Source organism: Nannobrachium achirus, assembly GCF_963921795.1.
Source record: "Nannobrachium achirus genome assembly, contig: SCAFFOLD_515, whole genome shotgun sequence".
Classification (NCBI taxonomy): domain Eukaryota; kingdom Metazoa; phylum Chordata; class Actinopteri; order Myctophiformes; family Myctophidae; genus Nannobrachium; species Nannobrachium achirus.
This window is the reverse complement of record NW_027664770.1, coordinates 51-18,296: the sequence shown is the minus strand read 5'-3', so window position 1 is coordinate 18,296 and position 18,246 is coordinate 51. Positions and strand designations below refer to the sequence as shown.

The following is an 18,246-nucleotide window of genomic DNA, read 5'->3' as shown; positions in this document are numbered from 1 at the left end:
CTTCGGATCTGAGAGGTTCCATCTCATCAAATGGTGGTCCGTGGCTCAAACGCCCAATAAATAATGGACCTTGATATGAAAGGGTTAACCACTGCTGTAGACCAGGGGTTCTCACCCTGTGGGTTAGGACCCCCAGGGGGGGTCCTCCAAATTATTTTGGGGGGGTCCCCAGATGTTTAGCTTAATGTTGTCATTGTTTTCTCACTCATCAATAAACGGACCAACATACAGTATAAGTGTATCTGCACATTTCTAAAGTCACAAATTAAGGACTTTGAAGACCTTTTTAGTACCTCTCTTATAAAAATGCAGAATTGTCAAACAATAAAGGCCAAAATTTCAGATCTACATGCATGTGAGCAGGCGTTGTGACTGAGCATGTAGATCTGCTATTTTCACAATGGAACAGATGGAGTCGAACTAATGTAATGCCAACTCCTACAATTCCAATTGCTTGTCAGGGTGGGGGGTCCCCAGCAGTTGAAATATGATTATTTTGGGGGTCGCGGCCTGAAAAGGTTGAGAACCACTGCTGTAGACCGAGTCAAATTACATGCCACTGTATAATGCAATAAAGGAGGGCCTCCACATGCATTCTTTCTTTGTGTGTGTGTGGTGGTGGAACCTGTTGAGGGGCAGTGAACCTGTCACAATCTAGCCTCATAAACCAGACTCTCCTCTCGAATCAGAAGGCAGGAGGAGTCAGTTTATACTAGGCTAGTCACAATCTACTGGAAGGTTGCTCTTGTGAATCAGAGCTACTACACAAGTTCGCCCACTAGGGGGATCCAAGGCCTGGAGAGAGAGAGATATCAGCACCATGGACAGCACACAGCAGAGCCTAATTATTAATGTGCGCTGACCATGGTGCTGATAGCCTGATAACCTATTAGGCCCTAATAGGTATTTGTATATTTGTTTTTTCTAAAATGTAGTAGTCTAAACCTTAAAGGAAAAAAATACAGACGCTGCATGTCGTGTTGTTTGTCCTTTTCTTTAAAGCTACACCGTCAGACAACAGAGCATATATACACACTAAAAAGGCCTGGGTTAGAATCAACCCATTCTGGGTTGTTTTTAACTCATTCCATGGGTTGCTCCTGCACGTACCACGCCTGGGTTAACTTAACACTAGAAGATGGGTTGGTTCGATTCAACCCAGCAGGTGAGTTAGAATATTCTACTAAATTCTGGGTTAAATTAACCATACATCTGAGTTAAATGCAACCCATGTTATTTATTATATATTCTACCCAATCCTGGGTTAAATTAACTATATTCTGAGTTAAATGCAACCCAAGTTATTTATTATATATTCTACCCAATCCTGGGTTAAATTAACTATATTCTGAGTTAAATGCAACCCAAGTTATTTATTATATATTCTACCCAATCCTGGGTTAAATTAACTATATTCTGAGTTAAATGCAACCCAAGTTATTTATTATATATTCTACCCAATCCTGGGTTAAATTAATTATATTCTGAGTTAAATGCAACCCAAGTTATTTATTATATATTCTACCCAATCCTGGGTTAAATTAATTATATTCTGAGTTAAATGCAACCCATGTTATTTATTATATATTCTACCCAATCCTGGGTTAAATTAATTATATTCTGAGTTAAATGCAACCCATGTTATTTATTATATATTCTACCCAATCCTGGGTTAAATTATAACTGTCCATCTGATTAAATTCAATCCTTATTTTATACTCACCCCAAATGTGGGTCACATTATGTACCATTCTGGGTGTCACTTATTTAAACAATTACCAGCCACAATACATTTGTTACCTTACTGTTAAACAATTTAACACAATACATGATTTGGTCAAGCAAAGCATAATGCAATTAACACAAACCATACTTAACTCAAAGTAATTTTATAATAGAAAAATGGCAGATCAGAAACTTTGAAAACATTAGACAATTTAATCATTTTTAACAAGCACAGCCACATTATTTTGCTTAGAAAAACATTCAAGCATTCAAGCCATAACAACAAATTCTGAGTTCCAAAAAAAGAGTCTCAGAAGGATCCATGAGGAAAATGAGACAAATATGAGGTCCACTCCACCACGAGGACACAGACCGAGAGGAGGGGAGGAGGCTGGGAGGCGGAGGAGGGGGAGAGGAACTGAGCAAGAGAGAAAGAATGGAGGCAGGGGAGCGATGAGGGAGGGTAGAGGAAAGGGAAAGAGGTGCAGGGTGACTTGAACCATAAAGAGTAATGGCAGGGGAAAGGGGGACAGAGAAAGTAGGTGAGAGAAAGAACAAGACAGTCATCTTGGGATTCTCAGCTGACCCAACCCATCCAGGTGACCACCTGCATGCCTGTATGTTTCGCCAGATTGTCATCACAGAGATGCGTCCTTCTTCGATGGAAAGAGACAGAGGGCTCTTTAGCAATACTGGGAAATCATACACACACATTGGGCCTCCAGATACTTGTGGTGTACCGTTAACCTTTTACATGGAAACATTTCACATAAATCAGACAAATCTATAAGGATCTACATTATATTCTATTAATTGCAATATAGTGCTACCAACAAAACAGGCTGCGCATGACTGGAAGGAATGGGAATGGGCTATACTTAACGCAACCCAACAAGCAACCCAACAAACAAAAAAATATTTTCTGAAATGTAATCTTAAATCTTGTTTTCTAATTACTAAATCCCCAAAACTGTGACCTTTTGATGCTGTCCAAAATTTTCAAAACATTGAGGCTGTGTTACAGTAGCAAAGGAAGAAGGGGGGAAAAAAAAGAAAGAAAAAGGAGTGTGTTCGTTAGAAAGGGACAAAGCAGTCTTTGTTTATGTGGGGAAACCTCTGTGGAACACAATTTAAGGTTCAGATTAACAGATAAGGGCACTCTTTAGGAGTGCTTGGTCTTTACAGTCTCTCCTGTCTGTGATGGAGGCTGAGGGCCACGTGCTGCGCAACAGCAGATGTTTTACATGAGGGGTGAAGAAAGCCCTGCCACCTGAAGTCAGTGTAATGTGGATAGAGTGTGCAAGTCTGTGGAAGAGAGTGTGTGTGTGTGTGTGTGTAGGGCTGCACAATTATCGAAAAAAAAGATCGAGATCTACTGTAGATTCAGACACCTATTCAATCTCATTACTAGAAAGATTGTGATCTAGATTTAGATCACAATCTTCAAGTGGCCACTTGAACCCCATCCTTTTTTGTGGGGAAGACTTTTGCTGAAAATAGCCGCTTGTTGTAAGCTTGTCAAGCGGCTATTTTCAGCAAAAAGTCTTCCCCACAATAATAAAAGACAGAAAATACTCGTTTTGAGCCCCGAGAGACCAAATATTTGAGTTTCAAGTGGTTAAGCATAGAGGAAAAAGAGTCAATTCTCTGTTACAAGGAACTTGGTGCATTACTTTATGGTTTAGTCAAGTGCTTTAGCACGTTACAATACTGTATTTTTTTTACTGACCGAACACTGTGTGAAGAATCGTGAGAGAATCGTAGATCTCAATTCTTAGGGAGGAGAATCGAGATTCACATTTTAGCGAGAATCGTGCAGCCCTGTGTGTGTGTGTGTGTGTGTGTGTGCGAGAAAGAAAGGTCTACTGGCAAGCCAGAATTCTAGTGTTCATAAACTCAATCATTTTGTTGGCCGCTGGTAGTGGAATTCCATAGATTGTACTCTGTAGGAATTCCCACACATGTTGACACTTTTTGGGGTACTCTATGTCAAAGATGTAAAAGGCCTTGAAGCAGATGTCAATGGCTTGAAGAAGTTTCTCCTGCTCCAAAGCCTGTCCATCTATAATGACAAAGACCTGAGACAGTTGATCCGAGTAGTTGCCCAACGTCAGTATGTAGGGCTCAGGTCGGGACTTCTTGGCCTCATCAAGATACTCCACCATGTTGGTTCCAGGCTGAAAAACATAAAAAAGAAAAAAGAAAAGCAAGGGTAAGGACCAAGTATAGAATTAACACACATATACAATACTTGTAAACATATACAACACATACATGTTAACATGCTTAAGTAAAATGGAAAGATTTCCTTTAGATGTGCTGGATGGACTTACAGGCTGATGGTGGATGAAGGCCTCCATGCACTCAGCAACGGTGTGGCGAACCATTTTACTGCCACGGCCCCGTCCGACTTTGAATGGAGTTGGGGGGAGCAAGAATGGCAACTGCTGCAGAGCGAGATCCCCAACGCCATCTGCAGGAAAACATATAGCTATCAATACAAGGTGGAGCGGCATATCCTTTATTTTGTGACGCTTTGTGTCATGCAATGGCCAACAAGAATGTAACCTATGCCGTTATGAGCAGCCATGCGGCTCTGCAGGTGTTAGTTGTAGTTTAGTTATTTGCCCAGAAACTGGTTTGAGCGGTTCTAAACCTTCTACATTACAAGGTCTTCCCTTAACCGTGACAGAGTGTACAAATGGAAAAGCACTGACCTGTTGTGGTCCATTAGTAACACTGACAGTTACAGACTTCGATTTATTTTTTATCTATCATTTTTATCCCACGATTTTTGCAACCCCTATATTTTCACCCGGTGCCAATTATCTAATGTGATCCTGGGTGCTACACTGCCTCTGCCAGCCTGGGGAAGCAGCGGACTGATCTCATGCTTCCTTCTATGCCTGAGTAGTCCAAGCTGCTTTCTTTTCGACCGACAGCGGAGAGATTCCCCGGTTGGACGTAGCGCGTGGAAGGAACACGTTATTCCAACCAGTTCATTTTCCCCTCCATCAGGCGCCCCGGCTAGCTAGGGGGAGGCAGTATAGAGACCAGGATTACTGCATGTTTTTAGTGAGGGTACCTACCCTAGGGGACACGGGGAGAACATGCAAACTCCGCACAGAAAGGCCCTTTTGTCAACCCCACCTAGGGTGTGGGCACTGATGACACGGAGGAGGAGACATGCCACCAGCGCCCACAGCTTCCCCCTGCGGGAATTGAACCCAGGACCTTCTAGCTGTGAGGCGACAGCACTACTGACTGCGCCACCGTGCCCCCAGACTTCGATTTAGTCTGTAACTTCGGACTTAGATTTAGGCCCCACTAAAGGAACACAGAGTCCCTGGAATCAACTTTGAGAAGCCCTGGTCTAAAGAAGGCCCACTGGTATTTGAGGGGGACACTTCCAGAGAAGAGGAAACCCTAGGGCACCTGAAAGTGTGTGATGTGTGTGCCACACGGCTACATCTCTATATTACCGTGTCCCAGTATTTCTAAGTGGGTTCTCGATGGCGGTTAGTGTTAGTCAATAGGATTCGAAATACTGGTACATAGTAATACTGCCACGCTCCCATGCCACACTCACACAGAGAGGCTGTCAAAGTGGTGTGGATTCTTTGCGCAAAAGGGACTGTCGACTGACAAAGAACCATTTCAATAATATTTTACCTGATGTTAATTGTTCGATCGGCAGCTCCAGCTTCCGCTCCAGTCGTGCCACCTGCAGGATCTTCTCCGCATAAACTGGGACCCAGGTCTCATACAATTTGGATGCAGCCTCCGGATGCAAGACAAGGAAGTCCTGTGCCATCTATAAAATGGAAAACATTTGAAATCAAATTAAATGTGGGACACTACCAAAATATTATAAACAATGCATCATCACATGTACGATATTCCCTCTTACCATGCCGTCAGTCGTTAGGCGAGGGTAGTGTTCCAGGATCTGACTGACGGTCAGCTCTCTGGTGTTGTCCTTGATCCACCTGGCCCTGTAGATCACTGTGTCCTTCATGTAGGTCTCAACTTGTGAGAGTGGTTGAGAATTGCTTCTCAACCACTCTTTTAGTTGTGCAGCCCTCTCGTCCGATATGGTACATTCTGTAAAAAAAAAAAAAAAAATTGCTGTCAGTCACTAAAAGGTGGATTTTTTTTTATAATCATCCCTATCAGCAATATGTTGTGTGTTCAAATAGTTCTAAACAACTATAAATGTTATTGTGTGATTCCTCACATTCACTACAATCAGGCTCTGCTCAGATTTTCTGTCTGTGATAGTGTTCCCTAAACATGGACGTATTACACAACTTAAACAAGCTTAAACACATTGTTGGAACTGCCTTCTATTTGTCTGTTTAGTAATGACCTGGTATGACCGCAGCTGCTGGTCGAACAGGATCATCTGGTATTGCTGGTCGGCTAGTCGCCCTGGCCGCTGACCTCAGCTTCTTCCTGAGGTTTCTCAGCCTTTCCTCCAGGAACCCAGTGGCTGGATGGTTCTTCCGTGCGGCGGTGTACCAGATGTCCTGACAAGAAATCAAAATGTATGAGATTCAAGGTTCAAGGTCCAAGTTTATGTATATGTCCCTGAAGGGCGATTTGGTTTGCAGACAATCATTAAAAGCAGACGTAACATGGAAAAAACTTACATGGACTTGTCAAAACATGACAAGGCTCTAGTTACAGTGCAAGTGGAAGTAGTTTTACAAAGGCAAAGCCAAGAGTGGCAGGTGGCAGGGCCTCCCAAAATATTACAATACTAAATAGTCAACATGCGACACAAGTGTGGTCTACTCTATAACCCAAGACCTGGCACGCCCTCAGGAAACGCATGCACACCCCCTGTCCTAGGACACGTGAGGCACTGCCCCACCACTCACCGAAATCACAGTGTCCGTGGCGAGCGCTCACTCAAGCGCAGGTGCACGTGAGTGCACCCACACAAGCAAGCCCTCAAACACACGGCGCCGCTGTCACGAAGAGCAGCGAAACAGTACCCCCCGCCCCCCCAGACAAGAAGCACCCCCCTCAAGCGCACACCACAATTAAATACAGGCCAGACAGGCCAGACAGGGCCGTACAATTGTGTTATCGGAAGTAATATAAGAAGTATACAAAACTGAAAAAATATATAAACTATACAGACTATCACTCTATCAAGTTGGAAAAGGGCACAAATGAGAACTTATATGCCTAATTGCCTTGGCAGATGATGTCTCTTGGCGAACACCAGAAGGGAGCATTCTATACTCAGAATGTAGTCGATGAATAGAATAGAGATTTGGCACATTTATATTTTTGACAGCGTGGCTTTGATTAGAGCAGGGTGTTTCTGTACCTCTCTGTCACCAAAGAAGGCCATATTGTCGCTGCTTCCAAGGGCATGACAGGAGTGAGCTGTATTGTGTCTGTTACATGCTTTACCATTTTATGCTCAATGTACTGTATGCTTCTCAACGGTTACTGAGAACCGCAGACCTACAGTTCGACAGCATGTTTTGAGCTTGTCGTTTTCAGCATCAGCGACACATCACAGCATAATTGGCTTAATGTTAGGGGTCTCACTAAAATGAAAAATTTGAAAAGCAAAAAGACAGAAATAAAAACAACTCACGCTGCCACTGCTTGATGAGTCTTTCAAGCTGGGAAATGCCCCAATTAAGCTAGATGCCAGGGCCTTCTTGGTCTCTGCCGTAGGACTGTGAAACAGAAATAACAACTATTTATCATATCAAGTAGTTCCAGTGAGTTGATTTGATGTAACAAATAAACCATTTTTAAATAAACCATTTTTAAAAGACAAATCACTTAATCTTGCCATTTAACCATTAATCCCAAACCAATTAATCCCCAGCATTGGTATTGTGAGGAAAGCTTCTGCTGAAAATGGATCGACAAGCTTTCCCCACAATAACAGAAATATACTAGTAATGAGCCCTGAGGGACCATGTATGGTTCTAGTGGTTAAGAGGATCCCTAATCAACATAAAACATAAAGCTTATTTAAATGTTTACTTCTCTCCAAACTTCTCGATAAGGTGCGACACCAAGATGCGGACAAGGTTCCATCTCTGGCCCGTGGTGATTAGATTTGTCTCGTCAAGGCTCTTCACAATCACCGCTCCATCCGTGAACCGTGTAAGGACCTGACGGACATTCTTAGAAAATAGCAAGACACAAAATTGCAGATTTATTATTTGGTTAGGAATGGGTGATATTAATTCAAATCAATATCAACATTATTTTGATAATTAATAGGGCTGTACGATTCTCACTAAAATATGAATCTCGATTTTTCTCCCTAAGAACTGAGATCAACAATTATCTCACGATTCTTCATACAGTGTTGCGGTCACTACAAATGCCATTAAACTGACAAAATACAGTATTGGAACATGATAAAGAGCTGACTAAAACACAGTAATGCAATCATTATTTTCTGTCTTATATTGTGTGGAAAGCTTTTTGCTGAAAATAGCCGCTTGACAAGCTTACAACGCGTCGCACTGCGACGTGTTGTAAGCTTGTCGAGCTGCTATTTCAGCAAAAGCCTTCTCTAGGTTCAGGAGGTTAAAAAAAAATTTAGATCACGATCTTTCTAGAAATGAGATTGAATAGGTGTCTGAATCTAGATGTCGATCTTTTTTCGATAATTGTGCAGCCCTAATAATTGATGCACGCCTTGTGTGGTGAGCTTGTAGAGCGCCATTTTTTTTTCATGCAAGGCTGAACAGACAAATATATAAGACTTAAAAGGGTATTAGCGCAGAACTTACAAACGTAGGAATTAGGTGTATCGTCTGATACATCATGAGGGGATCAGGACCAGGCGGGATCACAGGACCAGGCGGGATCACAGGACCAGGTGGGGTCACGAGATCAGGTGCGGGCGATACCTCCATGGGGGTTTGGGCAGGAGGCGTGTCATCACAGCCTGTAGGTTGTACAGGTGCAGGCGTCGGTCCAATCTATACAGAAGACCAAGGTTAGTATAATAAATGAGGGACAAGAATAGGGCACTGAAGTCTTTTTTTTTTTACTTTTTTTTTTTTTTGTAACCCATTTTTCACCCAGTGCCAATTGCCTAGTAGTCCTGGACTCTGCTCTCCCCCCTGCCAACCTGGGGAGACAACGGACTGACCTCGTGATTCCTTCTATCATGAGGAGTCCAGGTTGCTTCTTTTCACCTGACATTGGTGATTTCCCCGGGATGGACGTAGCACGTGGAAGGAACACGTTATTCCAACCAGTTCATTTCCCCTCCATCAGGCGCCCCGGCTGGCCAGGGGGAGGCATTATTGAGACCAGGATTACGTGCATGTTTTTGTGAGGGTATCAACCCTAGGAGACACGGGGAGAACATGCAAACTCCACACAGAAAGGCCCTATTTGCCAACCCCACCTAGGGTGTGGGCGCTGATGACGCGGAGGAGGAACACGCCGCCAGCGCCCACAGCGTCCCCCTGCGGGAATCGAACCCAGGACCTTCTAGCTGTGAAGCGAAGCGCTAACCACTGTGCCACCGTGCCCCTAGGGCACTGAAGTCTGATGTAAATGACGCATCCTACCTGGTTCGCATTCTGAATTGGCTGCATATTTTAACAGAATATCAAATATATCTGACTATCATTAACGATAGTCATCTCCCTGTCAATGTCACCGGGCAGATTGTCTTTGGGCCTCAATGCTTTTGAGACAATTTAAAGATGACCCAACCCTATTCTAACAGAAAAACCTTTACGAACCAGGGGATGAGCGAGTGACGTCAGGACTTCAGTACTCTATTGGAATCCCCAATAGAGGACCCGTTTCAAGACAACCAAGTGATATGTGGACAGTGCTGGAGCATACTTTTAGAGAGTGCACGTGGGCTTCACCTTACAAAAATGATGTGATTAAACAAAAACTACTTACGGTACCACTTATCACTCATTTAAAGACCATGGCAGTAGTCAGTAATCAGGTCAGCCCAGTAGTTGACAGCATCTCACCATCCCAGTAGTACCTTCAATCCGCCTGAGAAGTCAAGTGGTTCGTCCTACCCAAAAATACTGATCATTTCCAATTGATGGACACTTTAAGCAGCATACCCAGGACACCGTAACCCTGGTGTGGGGGCTATATCAGGTACTGGGCCTTTGCCAGAGGCCGCCTGGAGGTAACAGTGGTTAGGGTACCCTCATTTTGTCCCATAGGTCTAGGCCCCCACTGTCGGATGCAGTTTAACGTCGTGCCCAGGACAGAGTGATTCTAAAAACGTCTGTAGCGCAACGAAATGTATAAACTCTCATCCTCCTCTCTGTACAACTTGGCTGCATGGAGGGGATGGTGATCAAGCAGATCTCTTAAATCTACTGCTACCAACAACTGAGTGGGAATGACACTGTATGCGTATAAATGCCTATCAAACCACTGTGTTTCCCACTTCTGTATAACAAGCTTTATTGACGTTTGCTCCAGTAGTATAACGGATTCTATGAGACCAAATTGAGGCTCTCCATCCTGATCATAGGAAAGGAATACACTCATGCCTGCTCTGTAATTATTTCCCTTAAATTTAACCCAGGCTGGCATATAAACTTCACTGAAAAGGGGAATACCTTCTAGCCCACTTTGGATCCTGTCATTAATGTCGACAAGAAGTGTACTTTGCCCTGGACCAACTTCTGTAGTGTGAGACAGGATTGTTCCACATAAGAAATGGTAGCACTGCATCATCTGATGGCGAAATGCCATGGTTTTACATATATTTCTAAAGTTACAGGTTACATTGCTAACTTGTTTGAAAAATGCATGCCGTGCTTCAAATCTCATTGCCCAGAACTGCTTTAACGGTCCAAGTTTTAGAATGATTCGTGGGTAGTGGAGCATAAAGTGTTGCTTTGGCCGTAAATTTAGATGAGGATATAGCTCCATGAAGAGGCAGTGATGCTCTTCTATGATTTTGCCTAAGTACAGTGTTGCTGCTACTGTAAGTGACGGGGAGAAGATAATTTCCATGCAATGGAGTAGGAGGAGTAGAAGTTCCCAATGCTTGTTTTCCAAGGGAACGAGATCACCTATCATGAGTGGTAGTAGCCTAATTAGGCACCACATTTGAGATGCTGACTGACGCATGGAGCCGTCAAGGTTTTTGAGATCATTCTTGCTTATGACCGAAGGCTTGTTAGACTTATCAGTAAATCCATAGTCAAAGCTTGTGATTCTGTTATTCAACTGTGCTAGTGTGAGATGCTTTTGCTCGATTAGTGAATTCAACACAACTTTGACTTCGTAAGGCGCCGCCCCCTCCAGTATATCATGCATCACATCCACAGACACGTTGTCTGACACATGATAAAAAGCCAAATCGTTCAAAACACTGTCCCTTTTCAAGCCTGTCTGGGAGGCGTCGGCTGTAAGTAAATCTGCCTCATAAGTTTTGCGATCACGCAAAAGTCCAGGATCTTCAAGTACCTGAGACAATCTCTGCTCTTTATTTGCTTTGCAAAACCGACATGCATAATTCGCACCAAAGGACTCAACGTAGCCAAGAACAGTATGCACTCCCAAATTGTCTCCAACTACTTGGAGCACTGTGAACTTGACAACACCTCGGTAGTTGGGGGTATTAAGAAAGATGCCATCCCTCTCTAGATCCTTGATCTCTTCTACAATTGGGCGCAGTATTGCATCTATGGTGTGGTGTGCTGCATCATCGGATTTGTACACAGCTAAAAGGAACTGTGACTGCAGGGTAGATAGCAAGTCTGGGGGCAAGCTCTTCAACATGAAATAAATAAGTCCCAACTTGTGAATACCAGTTTTCGATCCTAAGACATTGACAATTTCGACATCATCTTGATAGATCAAAATTGGGATTGACACCTCTTTCTGGAATAAGGGATGCGATTTACAAAAGTCCCCATCGAAAACATCCTGAATTGCATCACCCTCTCTACGCTGCCAATCGAGCATGGTCTCTAAAATCCCGGGAATAGTAAGAATCTTGGTCAAAAGGCTCTTCAATGGTATGCGGTAAAATGAATCATGGACACCAACTTGACGGACAGTGCCAGTGGCAGAGGCCGTTGATTGAACATAGGTAACCCCTGACAATATCTCCTCAACTGGCTGAATAAAGTTTCCAGTTGTTAAAAAATATTTCATTTGCTTATAATCAGACTCCATTCCTTTGAAAGGCTCAGCTAATTCTGAGAACTCCACCCCAAGCTCTTGTACCTCATTGCGTTGATCAAGACCAAACTGACGGAATACAGACATGGTCTTTGATTGCAGTCGGCTGACAATATTGCCAATTAAATTGGAGGTATGCTGAACCACAAAGTTGATGTTTGTGAATGTCATTGAAGTTTTAGCTCTAAGCTGGGCTAAAAAGAGGGCCACTCGATTGGTAATGGACTCTGGCTCTAGTTCATCCCAATCCTCAACAACTTGATCTCCCTGTTCTGGCTCCATGTCAGCATTCAGCATTTCAACAGCAGGTGGGGCATCTACCTGTGGGGGCCGTGGGGCTGGGCCTTCGAGGGGGTCATCAACAATATTCCTATCTTCATGCTGGGTTTCTAGGTGTCTTCTATAAGAATACATCTGGCTAAATGTCCGACCACAACCACTTTCACAACACTGGAAATGTTTAGATACAGAGTACACATGGTGTACTCCCCGTAAATGCCTTAAAAGATTCTTGACATCCCCTGAAATTCGGTTTCTGCATTTGAAGCAAGTGTAGGGCATCTTGCCAAAATAAAACAACTACTTACAAACTCTCTAAATTTTTTTAAGAACTTGAGCCTAGGACCGGCTCTTGGGATTAGCTGGGTGATGGTGGCATCATCCAACAGAGAGAAACTGTCCTGATCAATCCCCTCGTCTGAAAGACAAAAGAAGAAAACAAAACAAAACATCATTTTTCCAACAGAGGAACAGGGAGAACAATGAAATAAAATAAATAAAAAATAAATAAAACAGAGCTCAGGGGATTCATCTGTAACAGATGTTTGAAATTAGTTCTACTGCAAATGATTACACTCAGCAAAGCTGATCAGACATGTTAACCTCTTTTGGTCCTCAACTTTACAGGTTAGAGAAGTGGTTCTCAACCTGTGGGTCGGGACCCCCCAACATTGTGAAAATGTTGTAAAGCGTTGTGACCCTGCAGGTTCACAATATGTATCCGAGGTCAACAAATGGAGGTCAATTCAATTATCTTTGGGGGTCACAGCCTGAAAAGGTTACGAACCACTGTTAGAGGACTATAGATGAAACCCATGGCCATTATCTCAGCCATGATTGGTCGGGGTCGGGGCTGAGAAAACTGTTTAATGACAACAAACATCCTATTTCTGACTGACACGGATGTCATTAAAGGGATAGTTCACCCTCTAAATTACTTTTGTTGTATGGTTATTGTATGACTTTGACTTTTGTTTTGTTTTTTAATTGACAAGATTGTTTAGATATCTTTTTACTGCCGTAACTTAGAGGCTTTGATCACTTCCATTCATTTTGTTTCTGCTTCATTTTTGTATCCTTGATTTATCTGTAAAGGATAATTTACAAACAAAAAAGCTATTGCTGTCAGTCGATTAAAAATATGAATCCCATTAATCGCATGGTTGTCCATAGTTAACTCACGATTAATCCTAATTTAATCGCATATTTTTTATCCGCTCTAAATCTACCTTAAACTGATATTTTTCCATTTTTTGTATTAATCATATCAATATAGTAGCCAATTACTCTCCTATTGACGGATATTATGACACTGACTAGATGGATATGATACTGACAATGGATGAATAAACTGACTGGATGATTATACCGATGCGTACACTGCTGTATACAGTCAGGCAACACCCATATGACTGAAACACCTGTAAAAAGAGTCCTGCGTCGATTCATTTCCCGTTTCCCACAAACTACGGGGCGACCAAAGGTTCAAAAACTTAATCACAAGTTTAAAAAAATGTACTAGTTAACTGAACCTTTCAGTTAACTAAAGCGTTAACTTTGTCAGCTATAGAAAAATCACAACATCCTGAAATCATCAAAGGGTAGGTAAACCATACAACAAAGGTCATTTAGGGGGGTGAACTATCCCTTTAATCCAGTGGTTCTCAAACTTGGGGTCGGGACCCCAAGTGGGGTCCCCAAATTATTTTGTGGGGTCTCCAGATGATTAGCTTAATATCCAATTTTATTATTATTTTTCTCTCACTTTTTCATAAATAATCCAACATCCATTATAAGTGTACACAGGGTATCTAGAGATTTATAAAGTGACAATTTAAGTAATTGAATTTCAAATTCAATAGCTTTTTAATCCCAAACTGTCAAATATTAAGCATGAAAGAGGCAAATATTGTGAAAATAGCTGATCTAAAAGCTCACAAGGCCTCTCTGTGTAATTTATCTGTGGAATCGAGTCGAACAAATATAGGCTAACGGGGTCCTCACTTCAAATAGGATTATTTGTGGGGTCCCCAGCCTAAAAAGTTTGAGAACCACTGCTTTAATCAATTGGGTTCATCTGCTGGTCAATTGTTGTCAGTTAATCAAATAGTATAGCACAGAGAATGTACACCGTATGCTCAATACAAATGTCATGGTATATCACAAAAAGCAGTTATCAACTTCATGACAGCAATGTATGTGGATGGGAAAACATATTGTACCTCTAAATATGTCTACCAGATCTGGTAGCTGCCACTCCACCAATGTGTCACGGACAAAGCTGTCCATCTATCTGAAACAAACACAAAGGAATTAAAATTAGTTATACATACACAACTAAAAGGCATTATTCCAAGAAAGCATTACACTTGTTTACATTGGAGACCTTTTAAAACTCATAAAACAAACCGTGTTTACTAGCTAGCTGCTTGCCCAGCAAAATACAGCTTATGTAAATGACAGTACAGATTCGCTGGTACAAAGTCAACTAAAAGGCATTATTCCAAGAAAGCATTACACTTGTTTACATTGGAGATCTTTTAAAGCTCATAAAACAAACCGTGTTTAAGGTTTAAGAACTACTGTTATGCTCACCAATTGAAGAGTGACACAGAACCTAGCAGGCTAGCAAAACAGTGTTTACTAGCTAGCTGCTTGCCCAGCAAAATACAGCTAATGTAAATGGTTGACACCAAAACAGATACAATCTAACCTTCACGGTGGTCTTTGGTGAACGTTAGGTATACCGGGATTGTTTCTGTATCGACAATATAGCGTTAGCCACCGGCATTATAGATTATACCAAGTTGCAACTTAAGCTAACGTTAGCTGTGTAGCTTGCTGGTCTATTAACCCTGAGAACGAGCTACATGGCTAGCGTGCTATGCTAACGTGGCTAGCGTGAAAAAAAAACATTTCTCAAATGTTTCATTTTAGTACATATACAGCTAACGTAAATGGTTGACACCCAAACCCATACAATCTAACCTTCACGTTAGTCTTTGGTGAGCGTTAGCTATCCCGGGAATGTTTCTGTAAAGATAATATAGCGTTAGGCACCGGGTAGCATCTACAGGCAGGGTTAGCATTAGCAACGTAAGCTAACGTTAGCCGTGTAGCTAACTGGCATACTTAACCTAGAGAACGAGCTACATGGCTAGCGTGCTATGCTAACGCGGCTAGCGGGCTAACCCTCGGGACGAGTGGTAGTTATGGTGGGACAGAGACACGGCGGCCCGGCCTCCGGCCATCACCCGCCGCCGCGGCGCGGCGTGAGCCGGCGCTACGGCCCATAGCTACGGCCCCAACGGCGGCCCGGGTCCCCGACGGGGGTCCTTTATGGCGGCCCGGCCGCCGGCCATCACCCGCCGCCGCCGTTACCGTGAGCAGCGCCGACTCGAGACGCACAACAGACGGCTGGGCAAGATAGCTCGCCTGGACATGGGCGAGGGTCCCTTTTGGTAACCTGATAGTTAGTAACCATAAATTAGATACAACGCAAGTAAGCACAAACCTTTAATTATCTGCTTTGTTGCTTGTTGTTGTTTGTTGTGCTGCTTGCTGATGCGTGCTCACGCCGTGCTGCTGCTGCTGAAGGAAGTGAACTTCAAACAGGGAACGGAGGAACGCAACCCAGGACTTGGGTTTTAAGGGAACACAGGTTCCGAGTAGGACTCGGTCAATTAGTTAACTCTTCCCATGAGTTGCATAAGCTTACCCATTATGGAGTATGGTTAACCCACGACTAGTTAGCAATAACCACTTATGAGTTAACCTCTTCACAACCCAGGATCTGAGTAGCTTATCCAACCCAGGTCTTTTTAGTGTGTAGGTCTACATATAGGCTAAATAGCTCAATCTGAGTTCCCAGAGGTATTTTCTTCCGCCACTAGATATAGCTCAGCTCAGTCACTTCCGCACCATGTGAGCAGCTATCTGCTCTCTCCTCCATCCAGACGGACAGACAAACAGCAGTCAGCACACAGCGCGTTGCTTCACACTGTACTTTAGACCCCCGGGGACACTGACAGACTGCAGTCTGCAGCCACACACAGCCAGGCAGAGGCACGGTGACTCCGCTCGCTCGGTGACAGACAGACGGCCTCTGCGACATAAAGGCAGGTCATAACCGCACCGACGTCGGCGGCGGAAAAGCGGCTGCTGCCGAACGGGAGCAATCGGCAGCTTGTCGGCAAGAGGCGCTTGCCGTAGGGCTGGCGGAGCACATCAATGAAAAACTGAGCCTGCTCAGTCGGTGCTTGCTAAAGCGGTCCAGGAGTCGGGCACCAGATGTCTCCAGACGGACCAGTCGGAGGACAGATGTCTCCAGACGGACCAGTCGGAGACCAGCTGTCTCCAGACATATGGGTGTCCTGCTTGCTGCTGGTGGGCACCGTGCTGCTGTGCAGCGCCACCAGGCGGCTGATCTCCGCCTCTGAGCTGCTCCGGGACAGCGGGCTGCACGTGTACGCCGTGGAGCTCGTGTCCACCTTCCAGCTGTGCGCGTGCACGCACGAGCTCAAGCTCCTGGCGGAGGTGGGCGGCGTGGACGCGCGCCTGGCGCTCACCTTCACGTACGCGTCATCCGTGGTGCACGCGCTCACCGCCGCCGGCGCCGTTGGGAACCCGTGCGCGGCGCTGGAGCGCGCCTGCCGCGGCAGGATGACGCACGCGTGCGCCCTGTGGCGCGTGGCGTGCCAGTTTGCAGCGGCGTGCCTGGCGCGCGCGGCCGCACCGGTGGCGTGGAGCCTGGGGATGTCGGAGGTGCACGCGCGTCACGCGCGCCTGCACGGCCTGCGCTGCCTCCAGAGCCCCGTCCGCGCGTCGCTGCCGCGCGCCGCCGCCGTGGAGCTCGCGTGCGCCTTCGCCGTGCAGACGGCGGCGACCCACACGCACGCGCTGGAGGAGAAATACCGCGTGCACGCGATAGCCACCGTCGTCACCACGTTGGTGTATGCAGGTAATAATAAACTGTTACATTATTCATTTCATCTGATGGTTAAAGCTATGTGGTGGTGGTGGTGGTGGTGACTGACTGACTGACTGACTGACTGACTGACTGTGTGTGTGTGTGTGTGTGTGTGTGTGTGTGTGTGTGTGTGTGTGTGTGTGTGTGTGTGTGTGTGTGCGCGCGCGCGCAGTGCACAAATGTCTGTTCATATATTATTCCATTTATTCAATTTCTGTGTATTTGCGCAAACGCTCCAGACCAACAACTAACAACTGTAAGAAGGTATAGCATAATAAAGGTGATATAGGCTAACAAAGAAAAGGATAAAGAAAAACATAGGAAAGCCATATGTAATAATATAAAATCTGGTACAAAAAAAGTTGAGCTGATGAGCTACTGGGAGTTGTCGACAAAGAGACTACTCTGCTCCAGATCACCACAGAACATCAGAAAAATCACACCTAGTGTGAAGTGAGCGGTGCTATTTATGAGTTCATTTCATTAAGCGTCCCACAAAGATTGGCCAACGTGACACTGGGCGTAAAAAAAAGTGAGCACTTTGTGCCAAGATGTAGGCCACGCTTCAGAGCCCGGACAAAGCCAGATGTTGGAGCTTAGCTTGCCCCAGGAGCACCGCTCAAAATTACTTTTTCGTATGACAGAGCATAAATTAGGCTTAAGCCTCCAGGAGTACAAGGTCACCCAATTTTTTTTACGATTTTGAAAAACATTTTTAAATAGTTCAAATAGCTGATCTACAAGCTCACAACTTGTCGATGTAGATCGGCTATTTCAAATATTTTAAAATGTTTTTCAAAATAGTAAGAAAGGCAAAATAAAGGTTTAGCTGGATGGATGAAAATAGGGCCCAGTGTCTTTGTTTCCATAGTGCTGCTGACCCACTCTTTGCTGACCCTTCTTGGTGAGAGTATAATTATAGCAGGGTAGCAGGCTGTCAGTATTCTCATTGTAGCGAGGAAGAGAGCTGCAGTAAACCTCAAAAACAATGGTTTTCAACCCTTTTCATATCCCTTTATTTGTCATTTGAGCCACAGGCCACCATTTCACATAGCCTCTCAGACCCAAAACTTAGAACATTTTGTTGTCGGATA

The 18,246-nt window shown here is 44.2% G+C and overlaps 2 protein-coding genes across 2 annotated transcripts; one reads left to right on the top strand and one right to left on the bottom strand.

The window, feature by feature from the left end:
• Positions 1-1,924: 1,924 nt before the first annotated feature.
• Positions 1,925-15,843, bottom strand: LOC308280806 (uncharacterized protein). The gene is made up of 11 exons (XM_080755122.1): positions 15,698-15,843; positions 14,406-14,476; positions 9,643-12,601; positions 8,505-8,696; positions 7,744-7,886; positions 7,343-7,427; positions 6,095-6,254; positions 5,636-5,829; positions 5,398-5,539; positions 4,059-4,198; positions 1,925-3,902 (listed from the first exon to the last, which is right to left on the bottom strand). The coding sequence occupies exons 4-11, from the start codon at positions 8,628-8,630 to the stop codon at positions 3,588-3,590; spliced, it is 1,305 nt and encodes a 434-aa protein (XP_080611248.1). The 5' UTR covers positions 8,631-8,696; positions 9,643-12,601; positions 14,406-14,476; positions 15,698-15,843; the 3' UTR covers positions 1,925-3,587.
• A 183-nt stretch (positions 15,844-16,026) lies between these two features.
• Positions 16,027-17,143, top strand: LOC308280807 (aquaporin-11-like; the record flags this gene model as incomplete). Its single annotated transcript, XM_080755123.1, has 1 exon — positions 16,027-17,143. A coding segment is annotated over exon 1 (670 nt), but the record flags the coding sequence as incomplete, so codon positions are not given.
• Between the last annotated feature and the right edge of the window lie 1,103 nt (positions 17,144-18,246).

Bases quoted from the DNA above. Each gene is read 5' to 3' on its own strand.
- LOC308280806 (XM_080755122.1), bottom strand. From the start codon at position 8,630: ATGGAGGTATCGCCCGCACCTGATCTCGTGACCCCACCTGGTCCTGTG. The intron at 7,887-8,504 runs GTAAGTTCTGCG...CTATTTTCTAAG, and splicing joins TACACCTAATTCCTACGTTT to AATGTCCGTCAGGTCCTTAC. The intron at 4,199-5,397 runs GTAAAATATTAT...GTTTTCCTGCAG, and splicing joins GATCGAACAATTAACATCAG to ATGGCGTTGGGGATCTCGCT.